General features: G+C 37.6%; 4 protein-coding genes across 4 annotated transcripts; 3 read left to right on the plus strand and 1 right to left on the minus strand.

Annotated features, from left to right (window-relative positions):
- The first annotated feature begins 232 nt into the window (after positions 1-232).
- LOC106139308 (presequence protease, mitochondrial) lies at positions 233-4,635 on the plus strand. Its single transcript, XM_060952650.1, has 2 exons — positions 233-398; positions 838-4,635. The coding sequence occupies exon 2, from the start codon at positions 865-867 to the stop codon at positions 3,913-3,915; it is 3,051 nt and encodes a 1,016-aa protein (XP_060808633.1). The 5' UTR covers positions 233-398; positions 838-864; the 3' UTR covers positions 3,916-4,635.
- Positions 4,636-6,819: 2,184 nt separating this feature from the next.
- On the minus strand, positions 6,820-9,577 carry LOC106139810 (zinc finger protein 253). Its single transcript, XM_013341309.2, has one exon. It carries the CDS (start codon positions 9,460-9,462, stop codon positions 7,840-7,842), a length of 1,623 nt encoding a protein of 540 aa, XP_013196763.2. The 5' UTR covers positions 9,463-9,577; the 3' UTR covers positions 6,820-7,839.
- Positions 9,578-9,787: 210 nt separating this feature from the next.
- Positions 9,788-12,777, plus strand: LOC106139805 (gastrula zinc finger protein XlCGF26.1-like). Its single transcript, XM_013341304.2, has 2 exons — positions 9,788-10,682; positions 11,151-12,777. Exons 1-2 carry the CDS (start codon positions 9,862-9,864, stop codon positions 12,040-12,042), a joined length of 1,713 nt encoding a protein of 570 aa, XP_013196758.2. The 5' UTR covers positions 9,788-9,861; the 3' UTR covers positions 12,043-12,777.
- Positions 12,778-13,668: 891 nt separating this feature from the next.
- On the plus strand, positions 13,669-20,795 carry LOC106137459 (zinc finger protein 431-like). The gene is made up of 6 exons (XM_060952752.1): positions 13,669-14,555; positions 14,797-15,175; positions 15,623-15,778; positions 16,501-16,606; positions 17,721-17,866; positions 18,898-20,795. Exons 1-6 carry the CDS (start codon positions 13,940-13,942, stop codon positions 19,730-19,732), a joined length of 2,238 nt encoding a protein of 745 aa, XP_060808735.1. The 5' UTR covers positions 13,669-13,939; the 3' UTR covers positions 19,733-20,795.
- Positions 20,796-22,109: the final 1,314 nt, after the last annotated feature.

Genomic DNA, 22,109 nt, shown 5'->3' on the forward strand with positions numbered 1-22,109 from the left:
TGTGTTTGGTATATTTAGTAGATATATATGTAGAGTTAGCTGGTGCTAAGTGATTTTGCGGCTTTATCAAAGGATCAAGGATGCCCCAAAATTCCCGCGGGATTTTTCGTATTACATGGTCATAGCCACGCACTAAGAGTAAAAATACTGCCATTTTTTTCAGTAATTCCATTTATTTATTCTGGCAACTTTGCTAGCGTACCGAACGATACTGTCAATGTCAAAAATTATGTGTCAATTTTCCCGTGTCGTGAGCCCATAAACATCTGCGAGGTTATTTTAATTGAACTTTTATAAAAATATGCCGGAAAACTAACAGATCGACAATCGAAATAGTAAACGCTTGAAGTGGTTGAATATCAAATATTTTAAGGAATTTAGATTCAATTTTTATCCAAGTAAGTAATAAAAATTGCATCATATTTGTCATTTGTTTCCGTAGGTGAACCATAGAAAAATTTATACTAATTTATTCTGTTAAACAAAATACATTTTGGTATAACAGTTGGAAAACTTAATTTATGATTAATTACTAAACTTAGATTTATCATAAAATTTCAACCCTATTTTTTGGCGACCAAATCTTTTCTTGCTCTCCAAAAAAATCTTTGAACTACCTACTTCTTGGACCTTTTGTATAAATTGCAACTTATTCTAATTAGTTCCCATCGAAGGAATTAGCATAAAATTTTAAATTATTCCTTGCTTTATAATTACTTAAATTTCCCATAGAATAATAAATGGACCTTGATTTTGACTTTAAAATCATTTCATTAGTTGAATTTGGGATACACTAGTGAGAATTATTAAAACAGTGAGTGCTATGTGTCCTTGCAGGATAAGTGTGGCAATAAAAGCTGAAAAATGTACGCAAGATTCCCCAAACACGGATGGAAACACTTCCGGACACGGTTCTCGTCCCAAAATGCTAGTCCATATAGCAATGGGATTTTAAAAAAGAAAGAAGCAGTCTCCAGGCCCGTTCAACAAGGAAAAGTGCTCCATGGCTTCCTCTGTTCTGAAGTCGAGTTTATTAAAGAATACAACATGACAGCGTACTTCTTAACTCATGAGAAAACTAAAACAGAATACTTGCATTTAGAAAGAGAAGATGCTAATAACGTATTTTCTGTAGGCTTCCGGACCACCCCCTTGGACTCCATGGGAACTCCACATATCCTGGAACATACAGTGTTGTGCGGTTCAGAGAAATATCCTGTCCGTGATCCGTTTTTCAAAATGCTGAATCGGTCTTTAGCAACTTTTATGAACGCTTTGACGGGCCCAGATTATACGTTCTACCCGTTTTCGTCTCAGAATGAAGTGGATTATAGGAATCTGCAAAAAGTTTATTTGGATGCTGTTTTCAAACCAAACTTGTCTAGAATGGACTTTCTTCAAGAAGGCTGGAGACTGGAGCATACAAAATTAGAGGATAAGAAGTCTGATCTAATGTTTAAGGGAGTAGTGTACAATGAAATGAAAGGAGCATTTTCTGAAACAAATTCCCTGTTTGGACAAAAGTTTATTAACACTATCTTACCAAAAGGCACTTATGGCTACGTCTCAGGAGGTGACCCATTGCACATTCCAGAATTGACACATGAGCATTTAAAGAAATTCCATGCTACGCACTACCACCCCAGTAACGCTAGAATCTATTCATACGGTAACTTCCCTCTAGAAGCTAATCTAAAATTTGTAAATGAGGCATATTTAAGCAAATACACTTATTTAGATCCCAAAAACACTATAGTAGCAAAACAAGAGAGATGGAAGATGCCAAAAAAGGCAGAAATTTCTTGCAGGGTTGACCAGTTTGGTGGCCCAATAGAAAAACAGAACCAAATAGCTATAGGTCTTGTCATGTCTGATTTAACAGACATCTATGAGACATTCATGCTTTCAGCATTAGCTGAACTTATGATCCTAGGCCCAAATTCAGCTTTTTATAAAAGCCTGATAGAGAAAAACATTTCAGGAGGATACAATGGGCTAACTGGTTATGATAATCAAATTAGAGATACATTGTTTGTGGTGGGACTAAAAGATGTTGAGACTAACAAATTTGAGATGGTAGAAAACATTTTTGGTAAAACGATTGAGGAGATATTCGAAAAGGGCTTCGAGAAAGATCATATTGAAAGTGTGCTTCATGGATTTGAGCTTTCCATCAAACACCAATCGCCAAAATTCGGATTGAATGTACTTTTCAATTTAATGTCCCTTTGGAACCACAACGGGCCAATATTGGGCGCTCTAAAAGTAAATGATCTGCTCACTAGGCTAAAACAGGACTTGATGAACCCAGCTTATGTTAAAGACGCCATAGAAAAACATTTTATTTTAAATAATCACAAACTTACAATGACAATGACGCCTGATCCCAAATTCGATGATATTTTCACTGATGCTGAAGCAAAGCTTCTAAAGTCTAAGACTAAAGCTTTAACTGAAGAAGATAGAGAAAGGATATATAAAGAAGGAATAGAGCTGTCTAAAGCACAAAAGAAAGAAGAGAATTTAGATGTACTGCCATGTCTAAAATTAGAAGAGATTGCTCTTACTAAAACTGCGCCGCCTCTGAAACACACAGTATCGGGCACTATTCCATTACAAATGTGCGAATCTAATACAAATGGTGTCACATATTTCAAAGGAGTATTAGGCACAGAAAGCCTTAATGAAACTCAAAGACCTTTGCTACCATTTTTCAACTACATTTTAGGCAAATTCGATACGAAGAAGTACAACTATAGAGATTTCGATAAATACGTCAGTAAAACTACGTCGGGATTGGCCGTTCTTACTCACGTCACCCAGCATATTGACGAGAAAGACGCTTACGAACAGGGAATAGTCATTGACAGTCATTGTCTCGACGAAAATCTCCCGAAAATGTTGGATATCTGGCGTCAGATCTTCGATAAGCCTAATTTCCAAAACACCGAAAGAATGTCGATGCTTTTAACGAACTATTGCTCGTCACTATCAAATGGTGTTGTTGATAGCGGTCACACGTACGCGATGCAAGCTGCTAGGTCGCTTGTGTCTGCTGTAGACGAATGCAGAGAAAACCTCCTTGGTATCCATCACGTGATTAAAATGCAGTCAATACAAAAGAATAACATATCTGAAATCCAAAGTACTATAGATGAAATAGCTGAAGAAGTTCTCAAAGGTTCTAATTTACGTGCTGCATTCCACTATTGTAATACAAATAAGGATATAGAAAAAGAGGTCGACGCGTTTTGCAAGGATCTATGCGAAGACGAAGGGAACGATTTGAATCGTATTAATTGGACAGATTGTAAACCTATGCCAAAAGAGAATCGCGGCTTGCAGATCGCAATGAATATACCAGTAAATTTCTGCGCTAAAGTTGTACCAACAGTATCTTATACTGATCCAGATTTCGCTAAGTTGAGGGTACTTTCACGTCTATTAACTTCCAAATATCTTCATCCTATAGTTCGGGAACAAAATGGGGCGTACGGTGGAGGGGCGTCGCTGTCTATCGACGGGAATTTCAACTTTTATTCATATAGAGATCCAAATACGCGATTAACTTTAGACATTTACGATAACGCGTCCAATTGGCTAGCTAATAACACCAAAATCATCGACGACCAAAACCTATTCGAATCGAAATTATCCATTTTGCAGCAAATGGACCAACCGGTAGCAGAATACATGAAAGGAATTGATCTATTTTTAAACGGACTCTCGTATGATATTTGGAAGACTCAGCGTGAAAGAGTATTAGCTGTTAAAAAGGATGATTTAGTTGAAGTCTGTGTAAAATATTTACGCCCAGATAAATGGTCGGGGAAGTGCGTTATTGGGGACATTGATATTAACGTCTTGAAGAAAGGAGATGAAGTTTGGAGCAGAATCAGTGGCCCTCAGCAATAGACAACTGTGATACAAAATTTAACTTTTTAGACGGAGCATTTAATTTTAAAACGCGGGTAGTGCGAAAGATAATGTAACATCAGAATAGTTAATTTTGTCTCAAATGAAGAAAAATAAATAAATAAGGGAATATCTGTGAAGATATCCGAGTTAATAAGAAATTGATCTGTTGCAATACTGAGAGTTTGTGGTACATTTATTAGACGAGAAAAAAGGCGGTCGTGCGCTTAGAATATAAAAATTTTTATCAAAAGAGTTATCGAGATATGATCACGAGCAAGTATAGAATATGTTAATTCACTAAAGTGAAACTTTAATTATATTCGTTGAATAAATAACCTTTTGCAAAGCAGTAGCTTTCTTCAAAAGTAGGTCATAGCTCTTTCTCGGAAAGGTAGGCAGAGGCTTCATATTGCTTGTAAAATTAATCGCTGTAAAATCGCCAAAAGCGGAGCTAATGAAAACTAAAGACAAAAGCACAATTTTGTCATAATAAGCACAAGTTTGAGTTGGTTCTATTCCAAAATTCAGAAAGGGGACTTACAACACAAACATGCGTATAATTTTTACCCGCCTGCCTATGCCAGTATAAATGGTTCTAGGTAGAATGGCTCTAGCTTCGTGGTAGCGTGGGGCGAAGCCTCATTAAAATGCTCTTGGCAATACTTATTTATTTGATGTAGAAAGTCTAGTATGTTAATAAAGAAAACTTATATCTCACCATTTGTTTTATTCAGAAAATTAATTTCAACTTTCTTACGATTTAGAGGCAGGAACACTATATCAATGCGCCAAACAGGCTGTCTGCCAAACAGTGAGATGGCCACTTAACTCGATAATGAGGAAATGCCTGAATGAAGGAGTATTTGTTATGTTAACAAGAACATTACAAGACAAATTGAGATTCTTCATTTAGACGATGGGCTTTCAGAAGAGAAGTCTTTCACTATTTGAATCGCAATTCCATCATTAAGCCGTGGCCTTTCAGTCTTTTCAAGACTGTTGGCTTTGTTTCCCGTTCAAGGGATATAGACGTGGCTATATGTATGCATGTACAAGGCATTGTTTTATTAAACTGGGAATGATTTTCTTTTTACAGAACTTGCCCAATGTCTCTACCTCCTAACAAGACATGCGAAGAATACTTTGAAGAATCCATATCATTTTTCGAAACTTATCAATTTCTATATAACTCTCCTAACACAGATGTACTGATAAATGGGTCTTTAGATAAAATAAATATAGATAATCTTGAAGAAAAAAATGTGTTCAACGAAAACTACAAAATAACAGAAGACCAAGATGAATTTTTGAAGACATTCTTTGATAAATCCTCCAAATTGATGGTAAATTATGGAGAATTTGAGGGTAGTTGCGAAGAAGTCGCAGACGTGCCGGTAAGCGACAAAAAGAGACATGAAATAACATATTTGACGAAAGAAATAATTGATGTTTGTACAGCAAACGAATGCGATACAATCGTTGATTTTGGAGCCGGGCTGGTTAGTATTATAGGTTAGGTACCTATTCTACTCACTTTTTGCACCTACCCTTATTTTTTCTTGTCTTTTTCACGTGTGGTTTAAGAGTGTGGTACACGAAAAGTATTCTAAGATGAATAGTAAGTCCTGTCCTAGCCTGGTGCCCCCAAATTCCTCTGGGTCTGGCATTTTTTTCCTTCCCAGACCTAATTCTCATAATTTACACAAGTTCTCTTGGGAATTCAATAGTTCAATTGGGAAGAACACCAGATTTCAGGCTTGGACGCAAAACACAAGGAAAACCAGCTTATTAAGTTGACGTTACCAATATCTATTTCAGGGATACTTAGACCAGTTTCTTCACCAGAAAACGAATTACAAAGTTCTTGGAATAGAAAGCAATAGTAACCATTACATCGGGGCAAAGAAAAGGCAAAAGAAATACCATATGGACTCAGCGGATCGTGTAAAATATTTAAAACATACGATAAACGAAGATTCACATACAAAAATACAGGAATCTTTGGTAGAAAAGTTTCCGGAAGCAAATAAAGTCTGCATAACTGGCCTCCATGCTTGCGCGGATTTAACTGTTACCGCCATAAATTTATTTTCAAAAATGGCCGCCGCGAAATCTATGGTTTTGATACCGTGTTGCTATCATTTGATGTCGAAAGAAAACGGTAGATTTAAAAACTTCCCGCTGAGTCGGAGTTTGAAAAAGATTGTGGAAGAAAGAAATTGTTATGGTTACTTCGGAATTCCGTTTTTGAGATTAGGCGCTCATCCTCAAGATTTGAATGGGAGCTTGGAAGACATGGTTTTCAATTTGCTTGTGAGAGCTGTGTTGCAACTTTATGCAAATAATCGTAAGTTCATTGTCGATTCTGGTAGATATTTGCGATCCTAGGATCCTTCAGTATGTAGGTGGACAAGATGGAAGTGCTCCACAGCCTGAAGGTAAACGCCACACGGGTGAGGCATATCCTAGCTGGAGCCTCATTTGAATATGTTTCTTACAGTTCATAGCAATGGCAGACTACTACCTACCGAGGCTATAGGAATCAATATCGGTCATGGTTGATCGTGTTCAGGAGAAACTGCTACCCAACTTATCTGTTTTTTTCTTGACTGTAAATATTTGTTATATGAGCTCATTTTAACTAGAACGTTATATCTTAAATCAGGACATGAGTATGATACAATAACAATGTGTTCTTAATTTCAGATAATTGCAAATTGAGAAGAAACAAAAGAAAAGCTGTCAATGTTAAAAACACGGACCACAATTTTGAATCTTACATACAAGACGCGATCACCACTGGTTTCTCTTTAATATCCATACAAAACGATGAAAATATAGTTAACTTCGAGTTGGAAGAACTTAGAGCAATTTGGCGGGAAACCTGTCGAAACTCGACATTTAAAAAAGCCGCCATATTTGTGATGCTGCAAAATTATTTGCAAGTTATCGTTGAAAACTTTATTTTGTACGACAGATTGAAGTATCTGCAAGATATTGGGATAAAAAATTGTAGATTCAAAAAGATATTCAATCAAAGTGTGTCACCCAGATGTTTGGCTTTGATAGTTTGTAAATAAAAAGTATATTAAGTTTAAGTATTCACATTTATTTTATTTCTAACCATGTTAGCTGTTGACTTTGTAATGTGATGTTTTTAATAGATATAAATTTTCTTGTCCAATAGTTGGACAATCAAAAAACATAATTTGGGCCTAATACTAGCAAGGAAACATAATAAATTAAAAAATACAAGACTGCATTACACTAAAAGTAGAAGTGTCTTTGCCCCTTAATAAAAAACATACAGTATACAATAAATGTTTCCAGTCTCATTTATTATACATTTTTAAGTTTAAGCTGCCAATTACAACAACAAACTTACATTAAAAATATTTTACAACAGATATAATATTAAACAATAAACATCAACATTAAATATAATATAATACATACTATATCCAAAAAACAACTATATATCCTTGGGATTTATGTAACAAAAAAATTGTAAAATATTGCCAAAAACCTGAATTGCAATAGAAAGTTGAAAGGAACATATTAAATGAGATAAAATAGGTTCCTTAGTCATACAAAAAACAAAGTATGACAATAATTTCTGCCAGTAAATAAAGCTGCATACATAAAGTATGATTTGTGCTACAAATAGAAATATGAAAACAGACAAGACATTAAAATTATAATGTGGGTTGCATGGATATTGCAATTAAGCCCACATAATAATTAATTTTTGCATTTCATTTTAAACATTGGTCACTGAGTCTTAAATAATTTTAAGTAGGTGTATTTTCCTTTTTTACCCTGATTTACTAGTCAAGTTCAAGATTTTAACGACCTGAGTTTCCAACCCTACTTATTTTTACATTAATTTAAATCTTACAATCCTAAATTAATTCTTTTCAATTAACTGATGCTTTGTCCTTCAACAACCTCTTGTTTATTCACTATATCAGAATTGATATTTTCTTCTAATTTGATATTCGCCTTGGGTCTACCAGGCCTTCTCTGCGTCATCATTTTTTTCTTCCATTCCAAAGTACTGTCAGTTTCCGGATAAATTATTATCTCGCCTGTCGTCGGATTTATTGGATATACCCCTTCAGGAGTATGCTTTTTCTTAGCCATGTCCATTCCATGGCGTCTTTTCATGTGTTTGTTGTAATTTGGCCAATTTGTGAAGTCTCGTTGACATAACTCGCACGAATAAGGTTTTACACCAGTGTGTTGCCGAATATGTTGGTTTAAAATAGTTTTGAAACGGAAACCTTTATTGCAGTACGAACAAACATAAGGCAGTAGGTCTGTGTGGATGATCTGGTGCGACGATAGCTGCTTCTGCAGGCGGAAACATCGCCCACATTGATCACAAGCAAACGGTTTATGACTATCATGTACTCCGACATGGTTACGTAACTGGCTCGCAGTTTTGAAGCTTGCTTTACATATTTCGCACTGATGCGGCCTTGTGTCCTCGTGTAAAATCATATGGCCGGCCAGATTCTGTTTATTTAGGAAACATTTACCGCATTTCTCGCAAGTGTGATCCCGTTTTCTTTCCGTGTGAATTAATAGATGTGTGCTTAGGCTGCCCTTGTGTTTGAATGTCTTTTTACATAATATGCAGGTTAGATTATCATTCAGCGGCAAAGAAGGAACTCCTCTAGTTTTGTGATCCTTGTAAAACGAGTTTATATGCTCGGACATTTGGTCTGAACTCTCAAATAAACTATTGCATCCTTTGCACCAATATTCAGATGTTATATGAGTGGTTTTGTGCAAATTAACTTGATGTGGCGATGTAAATTTCAAAAAGCACTTATAACATGACAGTTTAAGGAATTTTCGATGTCTTTGAACATGCACTAGGAAACTGTCTAGCCGTAACTTTCTGATATTACAATCCGTACATCGATATGCATTACAACTGTTATGATATTGTATCGAGTGCATTTTCAGCTCTTCAATGGTTTGGAACTGAGTTTCGCAATACGAACAGGTCCAGCTGTAATCTTCCCAGGTCAGTTTTAATTGAGCTAAAGGCAGGTTATCTAAACTTGTGCGAGAACAATCTTTATGCTTCCGTTTTAACCGTTTCTTCGTTGCTTTCGGTAATAAATCTTTATTTTCTACGGATTCGTTTTTAAAATCTATTCGCATCTTCTCTGGTTCGGTTTTGATAATAGTTTCATCGCACTTAATATCTTCTGAAGCGTCGTAATCGAAATTTTCTGTGTCCGAAGAAGTAGATTCCTTTTTAATATGTTGAACTAAAACTATGTCGTGTAACACTGTTTGCGCCTGCTCCACACCGGAAACAAACTCGAAAGCCTTCTGTAAAGCATTGATACACACAAAACAAACTGTTTTCGGCAGTAATTCCTCAGTGAGATCCATCGAAATGTTGACTTTTGCAAGTTGGTCTAAAACGTCACGTCGTTTTTCGTCGTCCACGCTCAGATTTATCAGTTTTGAGTGTGTTTTTAGTTCAGCGCATAGTCGGCAAAAGCCAGGCTCTGATTTACTCATTGTGGAAATTCACAGGAAATCGGGTTCTTATTAAAAGATTATTTTATTTCACGATCACAAAAAGACCCTTTCTTGGTTCCTTTTCCTTCAAAAAACCATTTGTTGACATTAGTTAGTTGACAGTAGCCATAGACTAAAAACAAAAAACAATAGTGTAGTAGTGAGCAGCCCATAAGGAAATTAAGTTTTTTTGATAAAGCTGGACATTCAATGTGAACTTTTTTCTACCAAACTTAGTTTCTACTACATTTTCTATTCTGGCAATAGATATGCCAACTTACAGAAAATATTAAAATCAGGTGCTGTCACTCAACAAGCCGTTGTCAATATTTGTGTCAAACTTTGTTGTATGTTTATTTAATAACGAATGAGAAAATATCTAATTTAAATGGATTAATAATGGAAAAGTTAGTAAATACTTACTGTCGCCTTTGTGCAGAACCCAAGAGCCCAGAGAAGCTGCTTAATTTGCGTGAAGACTGTTTAAAACACCAAGAAATCTTATTAAAGTTGACGTTCTTGAATGCACATTACGTCGAAATAAACTGCGACAATATTTTGCCTAAAACAGTCTGTTTCATTTGCTACGACTCTCTAAATAAAGCTTACGACTTCCTCGACAAGGCGAAGAGAGCTCAGAATACATTAGCAGTATTATTTTTGAATAAAAATGCTGCGAAATACGATGACTTATCAGATGATGATCGCATGGTTTTCGACGATTTCCTATCCCAGGAACCCGCAGAAGACCTTAATATTGAAGTTAAACAAGAGAAAATCAGTCCAAAGTTAATAAAAAGTGCCTCGACAGCATTAGAAACTGTAATTGAAGTAAAAAATGAACCTAAAGAAGAATACCCGGAACAGCCTAATTTATCAGATATATTAAACGAAAATGTCACTAATAATTGCGAGCAGACGTTAGATGTCCAAGATATAATAGAAGCGGCAATATGCAATATACCGATGAACTCAAATGTTGAGATTTATGCGAAGGACTTACCAGATTTGGACAAAAGTGTCATAAAGACTTGGAAAGATTATCCATGGCTGTGTGCCTTATGTAACATTGAATTTTTAGATCTGGACACGTTGAGGTTGCACGCGAAGGCAGTACACGGCAAGTGTGCTACGTTCCTGTGTATCGACTGTAAGGTTGCAAGAAAAGATAAATTTACTTCCTTCGTTAAGCATGTTAGAAAACATTGGAAAAGTTTGAGGTAATAAAAATATAGTTTTCTTTAACTACCAACATTCAATCACGTCCTCATCCCGTACAGCATAGACAGGGCCAGCAGTCTTTAAAATATTAAAGGGAATTATGCCAGCTCTGTCTTCCCTGCAAGGGATACCACAATATTATGTGAATAAATGTTTAGATCTTGTGCTGACATCATTAAATGACATATGTATAGTCACGTCTATATCCCTTGCTAGGTAGACAGAGCCGACAGTCTTGAAAAGACTGATAGGCCACATTCAGCCGTTTAGCTTGACAATAGTTGAGATTTAAAAAAAAAAATATGGGTTATTAGCCCATGGTCTAAAAGAAGAATGCCAAGTTTTTGCCTATCCCTTTGTCGCCTTTTACGACATCCATTGAAAAGAGATGGAGCGCTCTTATTCTTTTTTTAAGATATACCTAAGCTCTTGGCAACTATTCTTAAACATTATTCAATATATTCCAGAAATTACTGTTACTATTGCAACGAAATAATCGACAAAACTGAATCATCTGGTACCCACTTGAAGCTACACTTCTTGAAGTCCCAACTGCCTTGCCCTCTATGCGGAGAAATAGTCCAGAACGAGGAAGAACTGAAACTACACCTCCAGGAGTACGGAGCTGTGAAAACTAAGCGAAAACCACGAAGAAAGCCTGGAACACCAATCACAGTCGAAGACCTGACGTGTTCGCTATGCAAAAAGGTCTACAAAAACCCCAACAGCCTGAGAGATCACATGAAACTTCACAAGATTGACAGGAAAAGGAATTACACGTGCGAACGTTGCGGCAAAATGTTTTATAACAAAGGTACTCTAACCTCTCATATAATGTCTCACGACAAGATCAGACCGCATGTTTGCAGGATATGCAACAAGTCGTTTCTCTATCCGAACATGTTGCGGAGACACGTTGAAATGCATTCCGGTGTTAAGCCGTTCTCGTGTGAACAATGTGGACGTTGCTTCAGATTGCAATATCAGTTGAATGCCCACAAAATTGTGCACACAAACTCGATGCCTCACATATGCCAGTATTGCAATAAGGCGTTCCGTTACAAGCAGATTTTGAAGAATCATGAACGGCAACATACGGGTGCGAAGCCTTATTCTTGCCAGCAGTGCGGTATGGAATTCACGAATTGGTCCAATTACAATAAGCATATGAAACGTAGACACAATACGGACACATCGAAGAAGAAAATCACTCCGGAGGGAGTTTTTCCTATCAATTCGGAGACAGGACAGATAATACGGGTTGAGAACAGTTTGGGAATGGAAGAGTGGAAGAGTAAGATCATGATTCCGGCCAAGCGCGGGAAGAAGAGAGTGATAAAGCAAGAAAACAATGATTGAATTATCCCTTGGTAGACAGCCACGTTAAAATTGAGATTCAAATAGTGTCAGGTTGCAAGCCCATCCCCTACAAGAAAAGTTTACGACATACAAGGGAAAGAGATGGAGTTGTCTGTATATATGTATGTATGTTTCACGAGTGAATGTTCAGTTGTAAAGTGCAGTATTTTTTTAATGTGTTAAATTTTATATAAAGACACTTGTACTAATGACGACATAATGTAAGTCTCGAACTTACACTAAGGCTAGCATAATCTGTGTAAATTGTTCCATATATGTATAATTGTATATATTTATTTGTAATATCTTTCTTGCACAGAAATTTACACAGTTACAAGAAATAGTACGTATTTATAAAAGTAATAAATCACTTGCAATGACGGAGTTATCCAGTGAAGGGATCTCTTCCAGTAAAACGGCAAACAATAAAGGAAATAGATAATTCATTTAAAAATTGTCGCATAATATATTAGGATACACTCTTCACGTCTATTCCTTACGGGTTAGACAGAGCCACGAGCCATTAGTTGGATCTCATAAACATAGATTTGAGATCTAGACATGTCTAATGGTAAATATTGTTCTGTGGTTGTTTCATTTTTGGTCAAGATATACTAAACATTATTCTTATTATATTCTGTTCTTTTATTTGTATAGTTGGTTTATAATTTTGTTTATATTTATAGGGTCTAGCAGATAAAACGGCAATATGTAAAATATTTTTTTAATAATTAAGTTACGAATAAAATTATGCCATAATTTATTTTCATTAATTTGTCCTTCATTCATTCATTCATTTTGTAGCGGGAGCGATGATTCGGGCTCGACCGCCACCAAAGGGAAGATCTTCCGCCAGGTTGATATGTTATGCATACGCGGCTCCGACAAACTTTGCTTCCGCGATTTGGACTGCTGTTTTGGCTGATGGTGTCGCATGATTGGCTGTTGTGACTTTTAGCGTAGAGATGTCGCCACAGATATACAGAGTCAATAGTAACAACTAAGTACGTTTATCTGGAACATATTGGCGGGAATTAGGTGAACGAGTATATTCTTTTAGTCGCCTTGTTGGTCTGGAAGCAAAAAGAACATTTCAGCTATACATCCTACATATAATCTGTAGGTGATCTAAAGATGTCCACATTGACCGGAGAAGGAGTGCAAGAAGTTAAAATCGAGGCGTGCGAGCGTCTTCTAAGAAGGTAACTTACATACGTTATGTCAAGTCTATATCCCTTGCGGGGTAGACAGAGCCAACAGTCTTGAAAAGTTTGGCTTTATGATGGAATTGAGATTCAAATAGTGACAGGTTGCTAGCCCATCGCCTAAAAGAAGAATCCCAAGTTTATAAGCCTATCCCTTAGTCGCCTTTATTTCAGCTATATTAAAAGTTAATCTAGGGAAAGGTTTATAGTTAACTTAGATTCTACTAGGTAGTGAAGTAGTAACTTATCTGAATCTCATTAACATCATTAACCGACCCAGTTGAACGTGGTCTTTAAGTTTTTGACTTTGACCTCGTATTGCATTCATGGTTGCGTGCTACACATACATGTGCGTGCATACACAAAAAAAAGGTTTTGTTAACTGTCAATACTGTCATTGTCAGGCAGTTTACCATGAAAAAAAAAGCGTAATGTCAACAAAGCCAAGCTACGCTAGAATTTTGTTAAAAACTTTATAATTTTGTTAAAAATATCAATTTAAATAACTTATTGTTTCAGTTCAAGCTTATGAATGATCTATGTGATTGTGTAAACGTTATCAAAACAGAGACAATAAGGCTACAAAGTAAAATAATGTAGGTACAAAATGGCCTTCCACAACTTACGTTTCCCTTCAACACTACTCGCCTGAATGTTTCTTAAACTGATGCTTGTCTAAAACTGTAATAAGCATGTCAGAAGCTACAGAATTTAACAAAAACGAACAATCGTTCATACCTGTCACTGATTTAAATGATGTGAAAAACATGGATTATGGACAATCTATACGTGAGGAGTCGTCGACGGTGGTGTCCGCAGACACTGCAGGGGACAACGCCAATCCTGCTGAAACAAAATATAGGGAACCACACGACACAAGTCCCGTTTCGCGGGGCCACTGTCGTTTCTGCGCCACCGAAATGGCTTCTGGCGACCTCTTCGACTTGTCCACTGAAGACATCATAGAGAAATATCAAAAACTACTGGTGTACCTCAAGTTGGAGGTAGATTTCTCGCCAACCAACAAGTTGCCTAAACAAGCGTGCGGGTCATGCCACAATACGTGTTTAGAAACATATCGGTTCTTTTTAAAAGTGAAAAAAGCTCAGGACGAGTTGAACGCAATATATAATAATGTCACATATGTTCTGGAAGTGGAAGGAGCTGGCAATAAAGAGGTTCCAATGGAAATTGATGTGATACAGAATATGGTGGTCGGTAAAGGCGTAATAAAAACGGAAGTCGAAGATGGTTATGATGATGCGCACTTGGAGCAGAGCTCGTCCGATGAGGAGGTGCAATTGACAGGTACACAGCACATATTATATACCGTAGGTACACAAGACTTGGCTCTGTCTACCCTGCAAGAGTTGGTTACTCTTCCACGCAAATACTGCTGAACCAATAACGATGAAATTTGGTATGTAGGCAGATGAAGACCCAGGATAACATAGGCTACATTTTATCCCAGATTTCCGTCAAGATTGATTCAATGCGGACGAAGCGGCTGGCCTCTAGTAATATAATCCTTTACTCTTGGTTTTCACAGATTTGGATGACTTAAAACTAAGCAAAGACACCATCACCCAAAAACCTGCATCAAAATCCCTTAAACAGCCAAAAACTGAAGCAACACACGACGTAAAGCCCAAAAGACGAGCCAAAAAGACAGCGTACAAAGTCAAGAAAGTGCCGATGAAAGTTTTGAAATCCGAGACGAATGTTAAGAATGTCAATTTCTCGTGGGCAAGTTATCTGTGGTCGTGTGACCATTGTAAAGCCGAGTTGGATACGATGGAGAACCTGAGGCTGCACAGCAGGTTCTCGCATAACTATTGCTACGGGTTCACTTGTGTGGACTGCAACGATGAGTTTAACACTTTCAACGCGTTCGTGGAGCACGTCCGTATGCACAGGGAGTATTTGAGGTAATTTTAACAGGTGAATGTGGCCTATTACTGACTGTTGGCTCTGTCTGCCCCTCAGGGGATATACCTAGACGTGATTATATATGATGGACTGGTAGCGTAGAGAAAATAGCTGGCAGCAGCTTTAAGTGCAGATCGTAAGAGTCAATCAAGGTATGGGCTTGAAATACTACAACGAGAGTTGTTGCTAGCCCAGGGAATCCCAAGTTAATAAGCCCTTAGTCACCTTTTACGACATCCATAGGAAAGAGATGGAGTGGACCTACTCTTTTTTCTTTTTTCAATTGGGCACAACACAAAAAAAAAATATATTGGGATATTATTAAAAAAGTCTTAAAAATAGAAAATATAAAAGGCGGACCTCCGGCCCCGAAACACTTCTGTGGTCCGGGAACAGGCAGAGATGAGAGAGAGATTTGAATAAAAAAAATCCATTCAAATTTTCAGACTGTACTGCCAGTATTGCAACAAGAAGTTTAGAACCAAAATGGAGTGTGTCGCCCACACTCTCACCCACTGGAGCGACGGTCAGAAGATATGCGAGCTGTGTGGTGAGATATTCCCCAGTCAGGGCGCTCTGACACAGCACAAGAGCTCTTACAGGTATGTGTGTAATTATTTATTTGGAAGACCTACGACTGTTTACAAAAAATAACGCTACGCATGTGAAACAAATGGTCCAATTACATGTTCTCACTGAAAGAAACACTAATATAAATAAAATAAAGTAACATCAATCTCTTTGTGCCGTGTGGTTCCCGGCACCAGTACAAAAAAGAATAGGACCACTCTATCTCTTTCCCATGGATGTCGTAGAAGGCGACTAAGGGATAGGCTTACAAAGTAAGGATTCTTTTTTAGGCGATGGGTAAGCAACCTGTCACTTTTATATGAATCTCAATTCTATCAGTAAACCAAACATCTGATCGTGGCCTATCAGTATTTTCAAGACTGGTGGATCTGTCTACCCCGCAAGGTATATAATCGTAATTATATATTTGTATGAATGTATAATAAAATATAGTATCGTTGAGTATGTATCTCGTAACACAAATCTCCAACTTACTTCGAGGCTAACTCAATCTGTGTAATTTGTTCCTTATATATTTACTAGATGTGCCGGCAACTTCATCTGCGTGGAATAGTTATTTTGGGCATTATTGAAGCCGTCAAGGATGAATAATTTTCCCCGTTTTTTTTCACATTTTCCATTATTTTTTTTGCCTTATATTTGCAGCGTGATTTTATACTATTAGCACGGTCAAACAAACAAACTCTTCAGCTTTATAATATTATTAGTATAGATTTATTTATTTTACTTACAGAACGAAGCCGTTGACTCACAACACGAGGCGCAAAAGACCCAGACTGGTGGAGGGGCATTCGGGCTCGTGGGACGATTACATTTACACGTGTCAAGACTGCTATCAGGTAACGTAATACTACGGCGGCCACTCCAATACGTCACATGCCATTAGCCAATGACAGCGAAGCGTGCGTCGCGGTTAACCAATAAATAAATAATACATACATACATACATAAAATCACGCCTCTTTCCCGTAGGCAGAGACTACCTCTTATAAATAAGTAATAAATAAATATATACAGGACAAATTACACATATTGAGTTAGCCTCGAAGTAAGTTCGAGACTTGTGTTACGAGATACTAACTCAACGATACTATATTTTATAATAAATACTTATATAGATAAACATCCAAGACCCAGGCCAAATCAGAAAAAGTTCTTTTCATCATGCCCTGGCCGGGATTCGAACCCGGGACCTCCGGTGTCACAGACAAGCGTACTACCGCTGCGCCACAGCGGCCGTCAAATAATATAATACCAATAGCGGCAAATTCACGGATTGGAGAATTAATACAAACTTTGACCTAACATCGTCTGTCGCGCGGTTCCCCAGGCATCACACCGGCCTACAGGAAGATGCTCAGCTTATAAACAAAATATCCTGTTAATTGCCGTCTCGAATTCCCACGGGAATTATTTAAATTTTATATAAATCAATTAATTACAACGATGCATTCTCTCGTCCACATTTATTTTCTAAGTTTGGATAGTTGTGAAGTTGACGTTGTTAAAGAAAATGCTGCAGTGCAGTTTGTTACCGCTTCTTCTGGAAGCGGCAGTGAACTTGGTTTTAAGTAATTTATTTCACCAATGTTGTGAAACCAAATGATATGAGAATTATTAAGTGATATGAAGTGTCCCATAATAATGAAAAAAAAATGTTAAATGAATATATTGATTAATATTTTTCAGGTGCCGTGTGGTGCCCGGCACCGATATAAAAAAGAATAGGACCACTCCATCTCTTTCCCATGTATGTCGTAAAAGTCGACTAAGGGATAGGCTTACAAACTTGGGATTCTTTTTAAGGCGATGGGCTAACAACCTGTCACTATTTGAATCTCAATTCTATCATTAAGCCAAATAGCTGAACGTGGCCATTCAGTCTTTTCAAGGCTGTTGGCTCTGTCTACCCCGCAAGGGATATAGACGTGACCATATGTATGTATTTTTCAGGTTATGCCCAACGTACATACATTAAGAAGTCACGTCAGAGAAATCCACATGAAATGCTTTGCGATGAAGTGCGCAGACTGTCTGAGGGTGCATCGGTGTCACGGCGACCTGGTGAAACATGTACACGGACACAGGCCGGGCTTGAAGTGAGTGTAATTACGTTTGAAGTATGTGTAATTACGTTTGAAGTAAGTGTAATTACGTTTGATGTAAGTGTAATTACGTTTGAAGTAAGTGTAATTACGTTTGAAGTATGTGTAATTACGTTTGAAGTAAGTGTAATTACGTTTGAAGTAAGTGTAATTACGTTTGAAGTAAGTGTAATTACGTTTGAAGTAAGTGTAATTACGTTTGATGTAAGTGTAATTACGTTTGAAGTAAGTGTAATTACGTTTGAAGTATGTGTAATTACGTTTGAAGTAGGTATAATTACGTTTGAAGTAAGTGTAATTATGTTTGATGTAGGTGTAATTATGTATTATTATATAGTGCCGTGTGGTTAGCGGCACCAAAAAAAAAAAAAGAACAGGACTAATCCATCTCGTTCCCATGGATGTCATAAAAGGCGACTAGGGATAGGCTTATAAACTTGGGATTCTTCTTTTAGGCGATAGGCTAGCAACCTGTCACTATTTGAATCTTAATTCTATTATTGCATTACCAAACAGCTGAACGTAGCCTATCAGTCTCTTTAAGACTCCGTCTACCCCGCATGGGATATACGTGACTATTGTAGCATTAGTATTTGATCTTGTGGAACATATACACGGACACAGGCCGTGCTTGAAGTGAGTGTAATTATGTTTGTAGTTGGTATAATAATGTTTCATTCGACGGCCTCTGTGGCGCAGCGGTAGTACGCTTGCCTGCGACACCGGAGGACCCGGGTTCGAATCCCGGCCAGGGCATGACGAGAAAATAACTTTTTCTTATTGGCCTGGGTCTTGGATGTTTATCTATATTAAGTATTTATTATAAAATATAGTATCGTTGACTTAGTATCTCGTAACACATGTCTCGAACTTACTTCGAGGCTAAACTCAATCTGTGTAATTTGTCCAAAAAAAAAAAAACATATTGTGAATGTGGATGAAGCGAAAGAAGTATTCAGGTATCTGCCTACCCCTCCGGAAAAGAAGCGTGACTAATAAATTGCTATTCATTCTCATCCCAACAGGAATTACTGCCATTATTGCAACCAGCACTTCACCAACCCTGAGGATATGGACGCCCACGTGGAGGTCCACTTCTCAGGGCCACAAACCGACCGGCCTTGTTTCGGCTGCGGAGAGATATTCCAGAACGAGGACCAGCTCAGGAAGCACATCTTCGAATTCGGCGCTCTGAGGCGGCCGGGCCCTCACTCCGAAGACGAGGTCACTTGCGACATATGCTCCAAGAACTGTGTGACAGTTGGCAAATTGAAGATACACAGGAAAATACATGAATACAAGGAGAGGTGTTTTGTGTGTGATACGTGCGGTAACTCCTATTTCAACTACTGGACGTATCAGTCCCATATAAAAGTGCACGGGGAACGGACGGAGATATGCAAGATTTGCAAGAAAGGATTCCCGACCAAAGTCAAGTTGAAGAACCACGCTAAAACCCATTTGGTGGATAGGCCGTACTCGTGTGAGCAATGTGGCAGCGCTTTCAAAACGAAGACCAAGCTGACTCGTCACCAGATGATCCATACGGATGCTAAGCCGTACGTGTGTGTGATATGTGACAAGAGTTTCAGACAGAAGAACGGTTTGAAAGTGCATTCGGCTCAGCACACCGGTGTCAGGCCGTATCAGTGTGAGTTTTGTGATAGGACGTTCACGAATAACCCTAACAGGGATAAACATATGAGACGGAGACATGGTGTGCCTCTGTACAAGGCTAAGGAGGCTCCCAAAGAGATAATGGACTCGAACGCCAAGGAGTGGTTGAATCAGGTGACAGCGAATCAGAAGAAACGGAAGGATGTTAATGAGACTGTAGTTGAAATGAGTGGTGCAATGTAGTGTTATATTGTCTGTGGTGTGTTTATATCAGTTGTAAATAAACGAGCTGTGCCCGCGACTTCGTCCGCGTGGAATAGTTATTTTGGGCATCATTGAAGCCCTCAAGGATGAATAATTTACCCCGTTTCACATTTTCCATTATTTCACCTAATAGTTGCAGCGTGATGTTATATAGCCTAAAGCCTTCCTCGATAAATGATCTATTCAACGCAAAAAGTATTTATTTTTATATTTTTTTTCATTACCATTTATTTTTCAAATATAAACAAACTTTTCAGTTTTATAATATTAGTAAAGATTAATGTGAAATACAATTAAATGATTTAAGATTAATTATTTTAGCAAACTGTTTTTACTTAATAATTGTATTAACTTACATTTAAACTTTTGTACGTTTACTTGACGGGGTAGGCAGAGTCTTCAATGTTGATAGCAGAATACAGTTTTATTTTATTATATTGTTATAATTATATTTTTATTAAGTATGTACAAAAAAAAAAGTTGTAAACTCTGTTTTTGTCATAGGAATTTGTCATTTGAGGGTAAGAAGTAATCTGTCGGAATGTTTGTTCATGCGTCGTGCAAAAACTATGTTTCGATTTTTATTTTGTTTATAAATAAACTATGAACAAACAATTGCCGTGTGGTTCTCAGAACTATAGACTAGGACCACTCCATATTCTTTCCTTTGGTAACCGTTAGTTGCGACTAAGAGAGATTAATAAATAAACTTGGGATTCATATAATCACGTCGATATCCCTTGCAGGGTAGACAGAGCCAGTAGACTTGAAAGACTGACAGGCCAAGTTCAGTTGTTTGATTTGTGATGAACTGAGATTCAAATAGTGACAGGTTGCTAGCCCATCGCCTGAAAGCAGAATCCCAAGTTTATAAGCCTATCCCTTAGCCGCCTTTTACGGATGTTATGGAGTGATCCTATTCTTTCTTTTTTCGTGACGGGAACCAACACAACAAACTATTCTGCTGAAAAGTTACTAGTTGTAATGTCTGTGTACTTTAAAAATCTTATGTATTTTGTGCAATAAAATGTTTTTCTTAAAATACATGCCTATCTTAGTTTTATTTTTGACGGCCTCTTGTGGCGCAGCGGTAGTGCGCTTGTCTGTGACGCCGGAGATCCTGGATTCTAATCCCGGCCAGGGCATGATGGGAGACGAACTTTCTCTGATTGGCCTTGGTCTTGGATGTTTATCTATATAAGTATTTATGCGCTGTGTGGTTCCCGGCATCTAGAAAAAAGAATAGGACCACTCCATCTCTCTCCCATGAATGTCGTAAAAGGCGACTATGGGGTAGGCTTATAAACATGGGATTCTTCTTTTAGGCGATGGGCTAGCAACCTGTCACTACATATTTGAATCTCAATTCAATCTTTAAGCTAAATAGTTGAACGTGGCCTATCAGTCTTTTCAAGATTGTTGGCTCTGTCTGCCTTGCACGGGATATAGACGTGATTATATGTATGTATAAGTATTTATTATATAGTATCGTTGAGTTAGTATCTCGTAACACAAGTCCCGAACTTGCTTCGAGGCTAACTCAATCTGTGTAATGTTTTCCGTGTATATTCATTAATTTTATTTATTTTCTCTCGTAGTCAGCCTACTGGCGTTAGTTCCGATTGCGTCCCTACCTCTCAAGAGGAGCCCGGGGTCCGCCCGTTAACACTGGATTGGGTGAGTCAGGTTTTTACACGAAGCGTCGAACTACCGTCTTACCTCCGCAAAAAGCAAAGATTTCACGGATTGGAGCATATATACGACCTCCGACACAACATCGTCTGTCGCGCGGTTCCCCAGGCGTCACACCAGCCTGGCGGGAGATCTTCCCTTTGGTGGAGGTCGAGCCGAATCATCGCTCCCGCTACAAATTGTCAAAACACCGACGCCCATCTCTCTATTATAAATTTATACATACATAGTTACGTCTAATTCTCTCGTGGGGTAGCAGAGTAAACATTTTTGAAGATATCAAAGATCTCAAAACTTTTTTATAATTAGGTAAGATGTAGATGATTTATATTAAAAATAGTAAATTTAATCATTGTGAATTGACAAACTAACAATTAATGGAAATAAAACGAGTTTATTATGCATATTTTTTATTTTTATTTCAGTACAACAACCTAACATGAATCTACTATATAAATTATCAACATTTAACTACGCGCATTTCTATAAATAACATTCATAAAATCACGTCTATATCCCTTGGGGGGTAGACAGAGGTAACAGTCCTGGAAAGACTGAAAGGCCACGTTCAGCTGTATGGCTTTATGATAGTATTGAGATTCAAATAGTGACAGGTTGCTAGCACATCGTCTATAAGAAGAATACAAAGTTTTTTAGCATATCC

The sequence above is a fragment of the Amyelois transitella genome, chromosome 29 (assembly GCF_032362555.1).
Source record: "Amyelois transitella isolate CPQ chromosome 29, ilAmyTran1.1, whole genome shotgun sequence".
Taxonomy (NCBI): domain Eukaryota; kingdom Metazoa; phylum Arthropoda; class Insecta; order Lepidoptera; family Pyralidae; genus Amyelois; species Amyelois transitella.